The following is an 18,582-nucleotide window of genomic DNA, read 5'->3' as shown; positions in this document are numbered from 1 at the left end:
ATATCACATGCACTTTTTTTGTTTGTTGTTTTTTTTAGATTATTACTCAGCGCAGGCAGTGCTGCTGCATGAGACAAAAAAGTAATATTGCCAAAACAACCGCATAGCCGCTCTTTAGTGTTAGATGCATGTTGATTTTATCAGACGATGCTGTGATTATAAATGAGAGTGACTCCTGGTTAACATGTATTAAAAGGGGTCGTGTTTAGTCACTATTTAGTGTGGTATTTTTTGACAATATTCACTCATCATGACAGTAAAATAGGGCATTCTAAGTCAATATACTGCAGTATTTCCTCTCTCAATCAGTAGAAAATATGGTTAACACTCGGTCATGCATGAAAAAAAAATACCGTCTTGTACCGTGAAACCGGGTATAATTTTGAAAAATACCGTGATATAAATTTTTGGTCATACCGCCCAGCACTAATCTTTTCCATGTAAAGCATAGTAAAAGCTCTGCATTGCATTCTACATGAATGTTTGCTGAAATGATGCATGCACACAATTACCTCGCGGTGTTTCAAATTAAGCTATAACCCGACACAAGGAGAGAGTGAGTTATACGTGGCGTCACAGATGAAGGATGAGGCTGCTGCCCTTATCAGGGCTGTTTCCAGGAGCACAGCAGTGTTATTGGCTGCCGGTATCTTTAGGGACTGAGTCATCATGGCGAGACGTCCCTAGTAAGCAGTTATGGTGACTCAAAGACGGCTCATTAAGCAACTCATCGGCTATTTGTGTAGAGAAACTACAGCCAATCTCTTTTGAACTTTTCACTTTTTTTTTTTAATTTTCTGAACTTGTCATTCTTTGTTTTTAGTCTATTTAGCTTTCAGATAAATTATTTTAAACTTGACTTATGTAATTTTGTTCTTTTTTGTGTGAATGTTTTCTCCAGTATTTTATACATTTTAAAATATAAAATAGATTAAATTGATTAAAAACGAAAGCTAATTAGGGGTTGAACGACTTCAGATTTTTTAAAGTAGTCTTTTATGTGATGAAAGTCGAGTCGAAGTCGACTAGTCGCTGATGACGTCATTAATGAATAAATAAGTCTGGAGCTGAGACTCGAACATCTTGTGCACAGCTATGGCATATGACACAGTGCTGCCCACTAGGGATATGCCGGTATCGTGCATATTCATTACCGTGATATATCGCATTACCGAATACCGGCACAAGTCTACTGCCCACGTAGCTATTGCTCCAATAACAGCTAATAGCCTATGTGTGTGCGTTACAGTGCAGCAGCGCATTAGATTAGAACGGCAATTAACTTACCTGTACAATAAGCTGTTTAAAACGTGCATTCTCCCATTCAATTTCGAGCATCCAGTAATATAATCACACATGTCTTGTGAAGCGTATGCATTTATTTGTCATTTTAACTGCGTAAATGTGGAAGTCCTTCTATAGGACCAGCGACTAGTCGACGTCAAGCTTAAAGCGTCATGGCAGAGCATTGAAGTACATATATATATGTAATATATGTGTATGTATGAAATATGTGTGTGTGTGTGTGTGTGTATATATATATATATATATATATATATACACACACAAAGTTTAATTATTTTTGTTAAATTATAGAATTTTATTAAAAAAAAATTGTTTTCTATTTTAGATATTCTATTTTAGATTCTGTTTTGCCAAATTCAAATTTCCTTTTATTTGTGGAGAAATGCTGTTTAAAATAAGGGAGCAAACTCTTTTAGAAAGGTAATTTAAATGACAGAACCACAGAGGGACCAGCAACCCGTGAAGAAACCGATTTCGGATTATTACAGTAGCAGGTACTCAACAAGGTTGCTAAGATCGCAATCCCGTGTGTGCTGTCCGCAAAGCTCATTAAAACAGCCTCCTAAAGCAGGGATTAACACGGCCCATCACATCTTGATCACTTTGGCTTGTTAGGAACATCCTCTCAAATGCCCGTCTCTCTCTCACTGCCTCTGAATGATTTATAATTCATGGATGGGCAAGCACAAAGGCTTAGTCCAACCTATGGAGCCAAACAGGTTTGATGTAATCTTCTGGTTTGAGCGGAATAGTACAGATCACCAGTCCTTACATGTGCCATGTGTCCTGTTAACTAACTTACTTTTGTGAAACACAAAAGATGATATTTTGGAGAATTGAAAAAAAAAAAACGGGGGAAAAAAAAAAGGTGTAGAAACCATTGTCATTCTGAAATTGGTAGTAAATTTTACAAACAATCACAAAGAAATGGCAAGGAACACATTGAATTAAAGTAGAAAAACTGAAGTAGTATTTTCTTCATAAACATACTGGACAAATCAGTTTTTACAGTGCACAGACATTTTTTTAAATATACAGATTTAAAACAACATAAAGGTGAGTAAATTATGACATTTTTGGTTTTTGAGTGAACTGTCCCTGTAAGATTTTTGTCTGGCTGACAATAAAACAGGACAAACTCTAGGAAGGCACCAATATTAAAGCGGATACTGATAATTATTTTAATGTTAAAATACGCTCTATTTTGTGTAAAAATAATAATAACAAGAATACAAATAACATTTAAAAACTAAAATCATTCTAAATTTGAAGTCAGTTTAGTCTTCACAACATTATAATTAGTAAATGCTTGTTAATATTTGGCAGTACCATATCAAAAAATAATAGAAGTACTTATGAAATATTGAAATAAAAAAAAAATAAAAAGATGTTCTAATTTAAAGGTGACGTATCATGAAAATCTGATTTTTCCAGGTTTTAAGTGCTATAATCAGGTCCCCGGTGCATCTACCAACCAAGGAAACGTGAAAAAGATTAACCCAGTAACTTTGTTTTGGTAAGCCTTTTTCTGCAAGCGTCTGAGAAACGAGCGCATCTGATTTTGCTCCCTTGGTGACGTGGCAAAGGGATCTCATTATAATATTACCGCCCCTTAATCTGTAAGTTTCCACCCACGGTGCCTTCATTTTGATTTCGCAAGAATTTCTGTCTTTGACTGCACAGTCAAGCACAGAACACTATTTAGAGTCCCAGCCTCAGAGGAGACAAGAGAGCAGTGGATTTATTGATTTATTTACTGTATATTGCTGCGATAAAAACTTAAATGAGTACTCACATGCTGTGACAGCCGCTTTCTGTCCATGTGCTTCGGATGTGTGCACTCAGAAAACCGTATATCAGAAGTTTAAACTAATAATGTAACTAATAAACATGATAATCAGAACCAAAACGTCACCCTCTTATTTACCTTACGCAATGTTACAACGGAAAGCCTGTCATTCATTCAGTGCTTATCATGGCGACAAAGCAAATATGTGTGATTTGCAATGCTCAGGTAAAATTCTATAGTAATACTACAAATCTGTGGAAGCATTTAACATCACGCTTAAAGGCGCCATGATTTCCGCAATGAATGAATGAATGAATGAATAGCGGATGGTGCGACGTTCATCTCCAGCTGCTCTGAGAGTCACTTCATTAGCATTTTACCGTTTAATTTGACAAAACTACCGTCATATCACATACACAGCAGCTGCAAGTTCCTCACGGCAACCCGTCAAAATAAAAGTTTAGTTTAACGTGAAGAAACTGTGTCCGAAATATATTACTATTTAGCAGTCTCAAGACTCAATGTAACAGCACTGCTACTACTACTACTACTAAGAAATATTAATAAATCTTTATTTTTAAAGGAATAATCACATTTGTTTTCTTTTTAATTTTACACAGTAAACAGTAAACCTCTGTTGTGCAGCACTTTGTTTGCCAAAAAATAAAAGGGTTTAATTTTCATCTGATTAGGATCAATTAAATTAATGTTTTATGCCTTCATCTGATTACCAGAAAAATTAAGAAAAACATTTTATAGGGCCCTATTATTGTTTAAAAAAGGACCCTATGCAAAAAAATTATAGGTTTAAAATACAGGCCTGTGGCTCTTAATTTATTTTTATTAATTCTCCATTTGTAAACTGATGTTTACTGTACATTTTTTTAGAAATATCAATAGCATTTGTATTAACTATATTCACTGAATGTAATAAAAAATTAGAGAATCGAACCAAGAATCGAATCGAATTGGGACTTCTGAATCGATACCCAGCCCTAATTATAATGTTCAGTATGAAACATTTATGCTTTAGATTACATTTTAAATAGTATTAAATGATTTTGCTAAACTTTAAGTTATTAGATGACAGCAAAGGTATTGTAAAAACAGGAAAAAGTAAGCATTTAAATATTTGATATTGATAAATAATCATAAATAAATCACAAATATTAGCCAATAACCTATATAGTGTGAATCCCTAGAAAAGTCTCTTTAGTTAGGGGATGCACACGAGCCATTATCATAGAGACTTGTAGGGCTGTTTTAGGGATTTTTTTTCTTCTAAAAAGACTTTCAGACTTCATTAATTCCCTGAAATACGATGAAATGGATTCTCGGTGCATGAGTGCAAGTGAGCTGTATTTAATCAGCAATCACAAGTCCCAGCGGGAGAGCTGCGAATCAGGACGAAAATTATTACTGCTGATTGACTCTTGCAGCAGCCTCTGATTGCTGAGCTCTGTTGTGAGTGAAAATGCAAAATGCCATTTTAAAAGTCGAGAAGGATTCGCCATCATCTCCATTCAGAGTTTCCATTTTAGCATTTCCGTGTGAATATTTTCTCCAGGGTCAGCACGAACAGCATCGCAACTTCGCAAGCAAACCCAAGTGTAACAATGCCACTTGACCGTAATCAAAGCCTGGTAATTGCTGTGATTTGCGGTAGCGGTGTGACCTCGGCCTCTTCATCTGTAGGGGTAATTCAGCGCAGTGACTTCACCTCTGATCTGACAACTGAGTGCTGAGTCAGTCAACGTTCTGCATGAAAAGGACTCTTGGGAGTAATTGTGCAATAAGGACTCTTTGCCTCGGTAATGAGGTCAAACTTTATAATTGCGCCAGGTTCATTTAAATGGGTTTTGTCCATTTGTCTCACTGCCTTCACTGCAGTAATATGAGCACTTTGAATAAAATGCTGCCATCAGAAGTGCTTGATCTCTTTGTTTTTTGATCTTTAAAGATTAAGGCCTCGTCCACACGGAGACGCGTTTAGCTGTATACACATACATTTTGTATCATATAGGCGTTTCATCCAGATGGATCCGGCGTTTTGGGAGAGTAAAAAGATTGGATAGGGAAAGCTCTGGCTTTGTGTGGACGTAGCCTAAGATTAGGGTTCTTGCGATTAGTTGATGTATACGAGTATTCGTCAGATTGTTTAATCAAGATGTTCCTCTCCATTCCTCTTTCTTCGGGAAGCATGTGCAGAACTGAACACCAGACGCATCCCAGACCAGATACTCTGCTGGATGTGGTTAGTTTTTGTTTGGAAGGGTTATTGTGTTCAGATTGCGTCCGAGGATCAGGCCTGAGGTACTGGGTTGAGACCGATGGCCTCATATGGCTTAATGTATAAATTTTTTTATTTTGTTTTTTATTAAGACTGTCTTATCCGTTCCCTTCCTCAGCACTCTTTCACTGGCTGTGACGTTAAAATGTCATGCTGAGTCTTTGAGTGTGTGTTTCACAGCCTGACAGCGGTCGTCCAGTCAGGCATAAGCAGAGGCTGACACTGGCATGCATACTGGTGTCTTTGTGAAAGCGGACGCTGGGATGAAAAGAAGCCTTGTTGTAGCGCACATCAACGTCTGTGGTGGTGTAGCGTGCCCTGACCCTTTGTGAAGTCGTGGATGGCAGTGTTAATAACAGCACATGGGTTATAATATGAGCGACTGGCCTCTATTTGCATGATTTCAGAGCTCATTTCCTGCTTACATTTCACCATTTTCTGAATCTAAATTTTCATTGGCTTCGGCAAGCATCACTTTTATTATTGCCCATGCTTAGGGTTAACCCCAAGCATTAAACTTCAGCGTTCAACTTTAGCTTTTTTTTGTTTGTTTTTTATTTGATATAATTTTTTGTTTATTGAATTTTATTTTTGTTTATATTTTGTTTTATTCATTTTATTTTTGTTATTTTAATTGAATATTGATTATACTTAGGGTTAACCCTAAATATTAAACTTCAGAATTTTTACTTCAGTATTTGTTTTTTGTTTCATTTTTTATTTACATTTTATTTTTGTTTAGATTTATTATTTTATTAGATTTAGATTATTTTATATGATATATTTTATTATGTTTTATTGGTTTCTTTACATTGATATTTTAGTTTTTATATTTAGTACAATGGGTTGTTCATAAGAAATTGACATAGTATTTAGCGGTTTAATTTTTCTGAATTGATCGCTGTTTTTTGGATGGGCCACACACCACATTAATCCATGTATTCAGATAATCTACTGCCTTCATGCATCGCAGTCCTCTCCGGATTGCATTGCTGATTCTCCTGTCTCTGTCAGTCTATGAAAACTTTAGCCTTGACCCTCATGACGTCAAATTGACTGCAAATGCATAATTTCCTTCAGCGCTCTTATTCCAAACCATTGCCTCATTGATATTGACTCAAGTAGAGGTGGTTGCACTGTGTTGTGGGTATCCTGATGTGTCTTCTCATCTCGGACTGTGAAGCAGCGGCTGTTGGTTGGAGCAGAAGGCCACGACAGCTGTGGATGAGATTATCTCTGCCACACAAAATGAAAGCGCCGATACTGTTGCGCCAAAGTCTGATTAAAAGCGGGGGTGAGCGCTGGGGGCTGATGACACAGCGCTGACTTGACAATGGATAGAGATTGTGTTTGTAAGTGAGAGAGAAAGTGTAGGCCATCACAAGCCTGTGTAGCAAACAGGCCGTCACAAGAACACTCTTGTGTCCACTGATAAAACTGCCAACAAAGCAAATCGTTCTCTTTCTTTCTGATGAGATGTTTCAGGTTCAACTGTCCATTTTATCTCTAAAAAAGATCTGAAATCAGTGACTTCATAAGGGGAGGAGTTAAAAGAGCCAATCACGTTTGTTTACTCTTGCATACTCATTATCTCGACTAGCCGAAAAATACTGGGCTAAGAAAGCACAGTTTATAATACCATTTTTGTCTAATTCTACTCCGAATTTGAAATATGTTAACTGAAGTAATCTTAACCTACAGTTATGGAGTTTTATATAGATAGGAGCTGTACTTGTTGCAGTATACATAATTTCAAAATATAAAAATTTAATAATTTATTTTATTTTCTATCTTTGTTTTTCATTTTATTTCTATTTGTTTTTTTCTTGTTTTGTTTTTTTATAAGCTGATATATCGGTCGACCACTAGCCACATCTTGTTTTGTTTGTAGCCACTTGTTTTAGATTGACTGCTTTTAACAGGTAAATGAGCAACGTTACTTTTGATTTTCTATTTCAGGGAAATCCATTGCTTTGGAAACTAACTTTGGGATTTTCTGGAATAGACCAGTTTTATATATAATGTTTATTTGTATGAATATACTAGAAGGAAAAAAAAAAAGATGAATTACAGCTAGACCAAAAACATCATAAGCCAACTGTTATGATGGGCAGATCTTATTTAAATATATAATGAATAAAATTCACATTCACAGACGTGTCAATCAGTTCACATATTTGTAAAGAAAATAATTACTGGCAATTAAGAAAAAGTAAATTAGCTGGAGTGGCTGTGCAGCGCATCAGAAATAGAAAAGGCATGTTTATCAACTGAAGGCATCAAGATGTGCACGTCTGACGCTTGACATCTCCGCTGATTATAATTGCCACGATCTAATTTTGATCTGTCACAATGTAGGCGTAGTGTTGTTTCTGTGTGTGAGAAGTGCAAGTAATTATTAGCTCCCAGCATTGCTATTTGAAAAACACATGCATTTTGTTAAATGTCTTTGTTTTTTAGTGACATTAAGAACTTGATTGGGGGATAAACTGCTTACTTTTGCATTTGTTCCCATAGAAAATTGCACCTTGTGCAATATTGTGTGCAGATATTTGCAGTATTGTCAGTGAAATTATAAACTTTTGTGTATTTAATAATCATAACAATGACTGTGAATAATCACACATGTGTAAATATCTGTTTTTAATGTCCAATTTGTAATATTGTTGCTATTCTGTCCAAAGTGTTCTGGAAACGTGCTTTGAGGTTTTGGAACAAATACACTCAGTCTGAGGATAGTCGGCCTTTGTGATGACAGAAAATGTCAAACAAAAGAGATCACATGCTTTTGCGTAGAAATGTTAAAGCAGCTTGAAGCTTAATGGCAGTTATGCAAGAACACTTGTGTAGTTCCCGTGATGCACTTTTTAGGTTACTTTCATTTCCTCTCTACGATCATTCCCTCTCAGACGAGAGAATGAGGCCACTTCCCTGAAGCTTTGTTGGCTTGATGCTCTTGTTTACTCATAATCTTCCATCTTGTTCCATTTGCAACTGGTCCAGAAACTTAAGATCGATGTATTTTACTTGTGTGAACACACTCTGTTCTTGCTATTATATTAAATAAAGCTTTGCAGTATTGCAATACAACCATTTGTCCCTAGACCTTTAAGGCCCATTCACACCAAGCACGATAACTATAAAGATAACGATAAAGATATAGTTCTAAAAATCGTTCTCAATATTAAAGAATAGCAGAGTCCACACTACAACTATAACGATAAAGGCACAGAGAAACGATATCGTTGGAATCACTTCCAGAACGATTTTTTCCAGCTGATGAACGATACAAACATTGACAGCCAATCAGAATCTATCCTGCTATAACGAGCTCGAGAATTTAAAGCGGCAGGCGCGCGTGCGCTTAGAATAAACAGACGATATTGTTCGCTGGTGTGGACGCTAATATCGTTATCTTTATAGTTATCGTTCTTGGTGTGAACGGGGCTTTACACAGTCTTTCTTGATCTTGTGAACTTCTGCTCTTGGTATTCTTATTTTCAGACTGGCACTTGTCTAAGAGTAAAAACTGAATTTGCAGGTGTGTTTGATGTTGCACCTATCCGTTTGGATCTTTCACATGAGTCTTTCCTGTCAATATATCATTTTCATTTTATTAGATAGAGTTTTAAATCTAAATTATTTTATATGCACGCCATATAAAAAAAATAATTTTTTTTTCTATTCAATTTTGGCTTGTGATTAGATTTTCACCCTTTGTGCCTTTTTTTTTTTGTGGCGGCTGAAATTTCAGTCCTTTATGTATGTATTATTTATTTATGCATTAAAATAGGCTATTGAGAATTACTCAATATTTTTTTAATGTTTAATTGTCATTAAAATGCAGAAAATCTTAATTTATTTTAATGTAATTAAAGTTTGATATAATTTTAAAATAATTATCATAGGCTGTAGCATGACTTCTTTTGACAGGCTTCGTGAAAGTCACTCTAACATCATGCGTGAGAAATATGTTTGTTGTGCGTGTGGTTGGGTAAATGATCAAATCCAAACTTTATGCAGGCTCTCTCTAAATAAATAATTGATGACCATCTGTAGCTTTCACTCCAGATTGAAGCCGCTGAGTGGATGGTGTCAATCTCATCGTTGTCTTTTGGGTTTAGCTGAGAGCTGTTAGCGCCCTATTATGTTTTAAGTATGCATCAGGGAAGAAGAGTGCACAATGTTTCTCTTTGTGGGTTTGTTGCTGCACTGAAAGTGTCCCGTGAACCGCCCAACACGTCGTCTTCTCGTCTTTTGCATGTGCACCCACTTAATTCCAGTTATGAACACGCCAAATTGTATGCATGAGTCAAAAAAGGACAATCATTGTTTGCAAAAATGGTAAGGAGTTTGATGTTTTCTGGCCTTTTTTTTTTTTTTTTTTTTTAATGTTAGGACTATTGCAGAAATTTAGAGGTGTAGTCAGAGATTGCATTAGCCAAAAATGACTTTTATTTTACATCTTGAAAGGTGATTTGAAATGATCTGACAATGTTTTAAACATTTGTTCAATCAAAGCTTGCATGTATGAAAACATCCATGAAAACTGGCATGTTTCTGAACATAAATTACTCGCAAGTATAATTTGGCCTGCATTCAGACTGTTATGCTAGTTGGATGGTAAATGGCTGTATTTCTCATATATTCTTCACAAGCAAAATTATAAAGTAAAAGTGAACCACAAAGGTGCTAACCAGATTCTAAAACCACATAGGAAATCCACCGCCATCGTTTTCTATGATCATGTGTTGCCATATAGAGTGGAAATGGGCATCAGGTTGGACATTTTAGTGGTTGTTTCCACATGTTTTAACTGTTCCTAACCCATTTTTGGTCAATGGTCCATCCCTTGTCGTCAGTCTTTCTCGTTCTGTCCTCTTCCTTTGGTTGTCTACCCATCAATCTTTGCAGCGGAAGGATGTTGCACACTCTGTTTCCTCCAAACCGCAGTTTTGAGTCTGTTCTCTGGCAGATATTTGGTCCCCCACCTTCCCTCCCACATTTGACTGCTGTTGAAAAGGATGCAGAGAATATGAATGCAGGCACCATGCTTTCCTTTTGGGACAAATTGAAGGCTGATCTGTTTTGACAGCCTCAACATAATGTAAGGCTTAGGGATGCACAATATATCAGGACCTTACCAATTATCAGCTAAGATTATAAGATTTTATACTGATTTAATATAATTTAATTTGATGTAAATATATATTAATTATTAAATATGTAGCAAATTAGCTCAAAAGGGAATTGTATCTAAATAATTACAATTAATTAAAATTATTTATATCCGTTATAAAATTATATTATTTATACATTAGAGCATGTAACAAGATCGGATTGTAAAAGGGACCTCAATTTACAAGCAGTGACAGAATCAGACTCATGTAATTTGTGCACAAGTTTTATTAACTAAACACTAGCACATAACTAGTCTAAACAACCATACACACACACTCTCACGCATACATACACAGGGGAGGTAAAGTGGATGAATGAAACCGTTAAGAGAAACCAGAGAATGCAGCTATGGAAAATGAGTCAGTTAACCACCTGAGTGAAACCCCATTTTACAACGGCGTCTACAGCTTATCCTAAACCTCGTTTCGTTTGGTTAAATGTATGATACCTGCCATTTGTCACTGCTTGCCATGGTAACACATAGTTTGCTTTTTTGGGTGAGGGGGTTTGCTGGATTATTCATTAAATATAATGAATAATTGTATGTCTGATTGGTCCAAATGCTACAAATCAGTATCTTTCCATATTGGATGTATGTCAGCCAATATTTTTGGTTTTTAGATATTTTCTACAGAAAAAGGATGTGATTAATTAGATTAAAAATTTTAATCGATTGACAGCCCTGACAGTCTGTCTATCCATATTGGATATTTATCAGCCATATTGGAACTTTATTCTTCTCAGAGCTGTACGTTAACTTTTTTTGCACATAGCACTGGTGCTACAGAAGTTGAAAATTTTGTAGCGCAGGCCAAACAGTTGTAGCACAAGTTAGGGGTGGGCAATATGGCAAAAATATAATATCACGATTTCTTTTCAGGAATATCACGATTTCATCACAATTCTTTGTCATGTTGGTTTTACTATTTACTACTAATTTCCCTATTGTAAAAAAAGCCTTTTAAGGTAACAAAATATAAAATAAAAAAGAATGGTAGACATTTAGGCCAAAGTGGGCGAAGATAAAAATCTTTGTCGTTATTTTATCATTGTTATTAGAAAATAAGAACAAAGGTATACATTACAAATACACATAATATACAAATAAAAATTAGTGCTTTATTTTTCAGGTACAGTATTTAGCAGTAGCTTAACATTCAAGAAATTGAGTTTTAAGAAAATAAAACACTATATACATCAATTATACATTTTTAAAGCAACTGTATTAAAGTGCATCAGTCATGAGCAGTGAGTGATTTTTCTCTGTTTTGTTTTTTTTATTAACATTAAAAGAATAGTTCACCCAAAAATGAAAATTCTGTCCATCTGTCTGTCAATTCTGTCATAGTGTTTTATTTTTATGCCATCATTTACTTACTCACGAGTTGTTTTAAACCTAAATTAGTTTCTTTCTTCTGTTGAACCATATTTAGTGCTTTAAGAGCTGCACGCATCTGTTTCTCTCTCAATGGTTTACTTTCATTTCAGACATAACTAACTGTGTTTATATGTAAACCTTGTGTGTTTTTGACCGTATTAGACGCGAAATCAATCTGACTCGAAAGACAACAGTAATCAGGCGCTGTTTGACAGGCTCCTGTGCACTCTGTGTACGCGCTCCGAAAAAGCGCATGTCAGAACAGAACGTGAATTAAATGTTTAAACGGCAAGGCTTTAAAGCAGATGCAAATAATGCACTTTTGTGATTGTGAATAAGTGCAGTGTCCCGTGAGTATAACTCTACCTCTGAGTTAACATTTGAAGTGAATGTATGTTGCATTGTACAGTATATTGAAACGGAGGCACCAGAACTGCAGCTGAGCACGATACTATTTCTTCAAAAGCAGACCGTGGAGACATTTTAATCATCCACGATCAAAAATCGTCATATCGCACACCCCTAACTACCAAGTATAATCAATCTCACACACACAAACAAGCACAAAGAAATCACTTCACATTATTAAGCGGCTGTGTTATGAACATGCAAAACAGTAGCCTATCGCACGCGTGCTACAGTGATAAATTTATTCATCGCACAGACCAGTTTTTTCTTAGCACGTGCGACATATATGTCGCACTGTACAGCCCTGCTTTCTATTTTTAGATTTTTGTTTACTATTGCTTTCATCTACAGTTAACTTAATGGGAAAGTATTCGATTACAGAGATTTAACCCTTTTAAGAGCACTGCGTTTTAGTGCTGGCCGATTTTTCAGATTTTATCGATTAATTCGAATTTAGTGTTTTGCCACGATTTTATTTTTTATAAATCGAGGAATCACTATTTTGAATAGAAATATTACCAAACGTTAGGATTAGACACTTTGACAAATTGCCAATGTTAACAACAGTAAAGAGAAAAGAATGATCCAACCGCATGTCGGCGCACGTCGTGCTTAACCACTCACGTGTGACGAGCTCTGTGAAGGACCATAAGTAGAATATATCATTAGGTGCCATTCACACAGAATGCGCTTTTGTGTTGACTAAGATGCTATTCCAGTGGAATAGGAAAAAATGCAGGAAGATGGGGGTTGAGTTGGACTTCTTTTAACTTGAGCGCCACGTTTTTAGAATGCCGTTTCATGCATGAGACGCTGCAAGAGACGCGAGCACAACAGTCAAACATATTTATATTTACATAGAAAAAAATAAAGAAAAGCAGCGCAATCGAATGAAAACCTGTAAAGAACTACTACTGTATGTCTGACATTTTATGTTTGCATCATGGTGACATCAGGCTGAAAGCTGCGGTTCATTGTTTTTACAGAACATTTATAGCCTAGTTAATAATAGTCTACTGGTGTTATACCTTCAGTCATTTTGAATTTGAATTACCTTGACTTTTGATATTATATGTTCAGAAATAATACAAGGAAAATGCTTTTAAAAAATATGTATAAGCCCAGACCCAGAACCCAGACCCCTTTAAGTGGACCAAGAGGTGGACCAAGTGAAAAAGGACCCAGTTTTCTTTGCGTTCACACTATCGCAGTTCCTGAAAGAGGACTCGGATCCTTTTTTGGTCCACTTAAGCAGTAATGGTGTCTCAGACCTCTTTGTGTTCAGACTGTTGCTTTTTGGATCTAGTCCAGTTCAGTGTTTGATGGCTGACATTATGGCCTCCAAAACTGGAATATTTTTATCTTTTGCACAAAAATACAAGTTTCGTACACCTTTGTAATATCTATTTTGAATTGTTTTCCTTGTCTATGTCATCATGTTTATTTTATAGCACACAGGGTTTCTGCAGGATTTATAAGCTCAAATTTAAGACTTTTTATGACTGTTTTTAAGACTTGCACAGATAAAATTAATGCCATATGAGTGGGGTGGGGCAATGTTTTAAAATGATTGTAAAAAGCATGATTTACAGTTCAGATACAGGTTTTCACAAAAAAAATATTTTAAAAAAATGAAATCAAATTTCAGCCTTTCAAATTTCAAAACATTTTTAAGAAAAGAGTCAAAAATCAAATGTATCAATTATTATATTAATGGTTTAATGGCTGGTTTAATATTTTGACATTGAGATAAAAAAAAATTTAAATTGGACAAATAAAATAAAATATAATAAACTGCTTTAAATTTTTCAGGTACAGTACAGGTATCCTTAAATGCAGCATTTAAATAAGATACTAATCAAATGAAAAAATTTTTTTAATGCATATTATAAATCATATGAATAATAGATTCTTACATTTGATTGAGACAAAACCAACTGTGTTTATGTGAACCATGGGTGTTTTTGACAGTTGAAACAATAAACGCTAAAGAGTGTAGTTTAGCCCCCGCTGGGATGTGCGCGCTCGTAGCCTATATCAAAAAGTTTAAACTGGCAAGGCGCACAGCCGCGTCTCTCTTACACAGTTTAGAAGTGGTTGAAATTAAAATAAACAAGTGTACGTTGTGAGCGAACAATTTGTAGAGATCTGCCAGAAGAAGCAGCCACTATGAACAGCTGATTTGTACGGAAACATCTGATGGCCAAACTACATTGGAATTCGCAAATGGAAAAATCAATTGAGCCCGGGCCGATTTGTGTTCACAATGCACGTTTTTAGCGAACTGTACCTTTAGCCGACAGCGAACCGTACTCAGACCACCTCCCGAGATGGTCTCGGTTCAGTTTGCTTCTGAGGGGTCTGAGATCGTTTGGGGTGTTCACACATGGGCCAAAAATCACGCGAACCATGCTCAGACCCCTGAAAAGGACCAAGTGTGAAAACACCCTAAGACAAGTTTGTACAAGATGTAATTGTAGTTCAAGCTACTTTTTTGCAAAGATATTTAACAAGTGAACACTGCTCCGGGTGCGTGTTCACGGTGTGTGTGTGTTCACTGCTGTGTGTGTGCACTTTGGATGGGTTAAATACAGAGCACTAATTCCAAGTATGGGTCACCATACTTGGCCACATGTCACATGTCATTTATTTATAACATTTACATCATGTTGACAACTTCATGTGTGGTGCACTTGGAATAGAATTTTTTTTAACTACACTTTCAAGTTGAGAAACGGTCAAACGTTCTGAAAAAAATCGAGATTTTATTATTTTGCCATATCGCCCAGCCCTACTGGGTTTTTTTGTGTGTGTGTTTTTTTAGCTTTTAAGCGTTTTTGCATTTAGAGGACTTATTTTTCTTGGTGGATTTTTTTTTTTCTCTCAGAATTTATATTTTCCTAAAGCAGTGTTTATAGACATTAACAAAAAACGTTTAATTTTCACATTTTGTTGTTTAAATCAAGAGCTGCAATATAGACAACGATTAAACTGTTTTTCATGCATTTTGCATGAGTTTCTGATCTGTGGAAGTGAGTATGTAATACTTTGCACCTTTAATCAGAGTGATGGTTCTCTAAAACCTAAACTGAAAAAGCCTCAGTCCACATAAGCATTTAGCATCCAATCAAATTTCAACACCTAACCACACTTTATTTCCATTTTCACATGTAGTGATGCTAAAATAAGATAAATGACCAGAATGCAGGTGGTTAGTACTGGGCGTTAGCTTGACTACTCTTGCATTACACTTCCACACAGATGTTTGAACTCTCCATTGCTGGTCTGATGTTTAGCTTTTTTGATAGCGGTCTTGATTAAAATGACTCGTGTGCTTGTGATAATTCAGCAGGATCCTGTTATCTGTAACAGAATAATCCTGTATGCAAATTATAGTATAATTCTATAATGTACAATTACAGCAGGATAATAAGTCATGTTTAATCGATAATAATAGTCTTCTCTTTTATTGGCAGGTATTAAATGAAGAATGTGATCAGAACTGGTATAAGGCAGAACTAAATGGCAAAGACGGTTTCATTCCTAAAAACTACATCGAGATGAAGGCACATGCGTAAGTATACTAAGATACTTCAGCCACCACAACCTGACTTCCCTTTACTCCTCTTGCTACAAAGCACAAGATCATTTACAGCTTTAAAGATGAAGTGTGTCATTTCTGTCACCAAAGCAAATGACACACAGTTCCTCTCTTTCCACCTTGAGATATATTGCTTGATTGCTTTCATTCAGAATCACTTTTCTTTAGAATTGTCTAAGTAACTTTGCTGAATCACGTGTGAGTTTGCACAAGGTTCATTTCCTTGGTGTACGGCCTTATCAGGCTTACAGAGACTTGAATAAACTCCATCTAACACCTCTCTGACACTACTTCACTTCCCTAATGTGGGAGAAACTCCTCTGGTGTGTGTTTTCCTTCATTGCAGACATCTGTTATACGAATCTGCCAGTATATTTGAGGAGCTTGACTATAATCATGTTTCGAAATCTTTGAGCAGCAGTTATAAAACAAAGGAGTGAGCGTCTCCAGTATCGCTCAAGAATTCAAACTGGCATCAGAAAGCAAAGTCAAAGTGAAGAGACGGCGTTCGTTTATGGCATCGCTCGCAATGTACATCTTCATATTTATGTATCAGAATAGCTTAAAATAACACCCAGACCAGTGAATCAGTGTTTTGACCTGATTCCTGGAAATGAATTGAACTTCCAAACCCTGATCCTTTTTATATTCTGCCGTTCTGCCCTAGTGTCAGTTGCAAAATATACCAACAGCTTTGACAAATGGATATTGCACCGTTTATATATCATATACTTGTAAATGAATTATTTTCCACAATATTTACTCTTTACATTTTAATTCAGCAGCTGTATACAGATATATTGTAAATATATATGTAAACCATTGTCTAAAGGTTTGGGGTCTCTTGTGCTCACCAAGGCTACATTTATTTGATAAGAAGTACAATAAACTTACAGTAATATTGTGAAATATTATTACAATTTCAAATAACTGTTTCTATTTTAATACATTTTAAAATGTAATTTATTCCTGTGATGCAAAGCTGAATTTTCAGAATCATTACTTTAGTTTTCAGTGTCACGTGATTTTTCAGAAATCATTCTAATATGCTGATTTGCTGCTCAAGAAACATTTCTTATCATCAGTGTTTAAAACAACAGTGTTGTGCTGCTTAATTTTTTATTTTTTTTTAAACGGTGATACTTTTTTCAGGATTCTTTAAAGAAAATAAAGTTCTAAAGAACAGCATTTATTTGGAATATAAATCTTTTATAACATTAAAAATGTCTTTATTGTGACTTCACAACTTAATGCATCTTTGCTGAATAAAAATATTAATAATAATAAAAGAAAAATCTTACAGTGCCCAAACTTTTGAATGGTAGTATATAAAAAAAAAAAAAAATACAAGTAAAAACCAATTAAAATTTGTGCAATATGGTTGATAATATATTTGCTTTCACAGCAGACCAAGTGTACTTTCTACTCTGTCTGCCTTGAGGCTGTCGTGTGAGCTCTAATCTGAACATTTCAATGATTACTTCTGGTCTCAGGTTCTCAGGTCTGTTTACTTTTCCTAATCCCTCCTTGTGCATTTTACAGAATCTCTTATTTTTTTATCAATTTTAACTTCCTGATCATTTTCGTGGGAACGCTTTGTTGCCCTTTCAATACCAGACAGCTTGTTTGAGCTAAAAGTGTTTGTACGTGTAGTTGGTTTGATTTGTTCCTCCCTCTCTCTTCCTCATTGGTCTTAGTGCGAGCAAGTTTCATTATTGTCCTGTGTACAGTAGCAAAGGCGGAAGGACAAATGAATGAATTAATAATTGACTAATATTTGCTTGAGAGAGAATTGAAACCCATGTAATGACACACAATGAAGCTCGGGAACATGGTCCACCATTCAAAGTCCCTTTTCTAAAATCAAAATAAGTGTTGCTTAAAGGCACAATATGTACGATTTTTGTAATAAAATATCCAAAAACCACTTGCACAGTGTGATATATTTCATGCAGTTGTGTTCTTACGTTATCCCAAAAGTTCCCAAGGGTTTGTAAATCCAGAGAAATTCCATTTTTAAATAATGGCTCGTCCCGGTTCATTGTCGGCCATCAATGACATAATATCCGCGCTATGGCAACACACATGGACAAAAAGGCTGCTGTACAGTTAAACTAAATCCATTACGGCTGTTGCGAATAAAATGATAAATGAAATGAAAAGTGTTGACTGCAGCATTAAATTTAGATCTGCTCAATGTTGCACCGTGATTCTTTTTACGCGTTTTTACAGTGTTGCGCATTATAACCAATCACACACGAGTATGTTGAGCTTATTAATGAAATGGCCAGTCAGAGGCGTTCAGATGAGTCATCGCTGAAACGCCAGAGTTTTGTTCAGTGCGCGCGCTCGCTGAGTGAATTCTCTCATCATAAACAACAAAGTGAAGATGTACGTACAGGGCCTAAAATTAACACTCGCCAAGCGCCAAATGCGAGTAAAAATCAGCGTTGGCGAGTCCATGTAACAGTGTCAGTCGCCAGTTGGCGGGTACAACTTTTACGAATTATAACAATGCAATCTAGTGGGAACAGCCCATTTTTTTAAAGAGATTCGCTGTTTCTGACATAAGCAAATAAAATTATCTTTTCCGAAGACCAGATCATCATGATTAGCTGTTCTGTCATAAG

General features: G+C 35.7%; 1 protein-coding gene across 1 annotated transcript in view; it reads left to right on the top strand.

Annotated features, from left to right (window-relative positions):
- The window catches only part of LOC107723603 (growth factor receptor-bound protein 2-like), a 65,978-nt gene that overhangs the window by 33,562 nt on the left and 13,834 nt on the right, over window positions 1-18,582 (top strand). Inside the window, exon 4 of the mRNA XM_016532311.1 lies at window positions 15,828-15,925. Coding sequence (XP_016387797.1) covers window positions 15,828-15,925 — 98 coding nt within the window. The remainder of the gene's footprint in view (window positions 1-15,827; window positions 15,926-18,582) is intronic.

The sequence above is a fragment of the Sinocyclocheilus rhinocerous genome, unplaced genomic scaffold (assembly GCF_001515625.1).
Source record: "Sinocyclocheilus rhinocerous isolate Xijiao unplaced genomic scaffold, SAMN03320098_v1.1 scaffold154, whole genome shotgun sequence".
Classification (NCBI taxonomy): Eukaryota; Metazoa; Chordata; class Actinopteri; order Cypriniformes; family Cyprinidae; genus Sinocyclocheilus; species Sinocyclocheilus rhinocerous.
The sequence above is the reverse complement of the archived record's forward strand: the minus strand, read 5'-3'. Positions and strand labels throughout refer to the sequence as shown.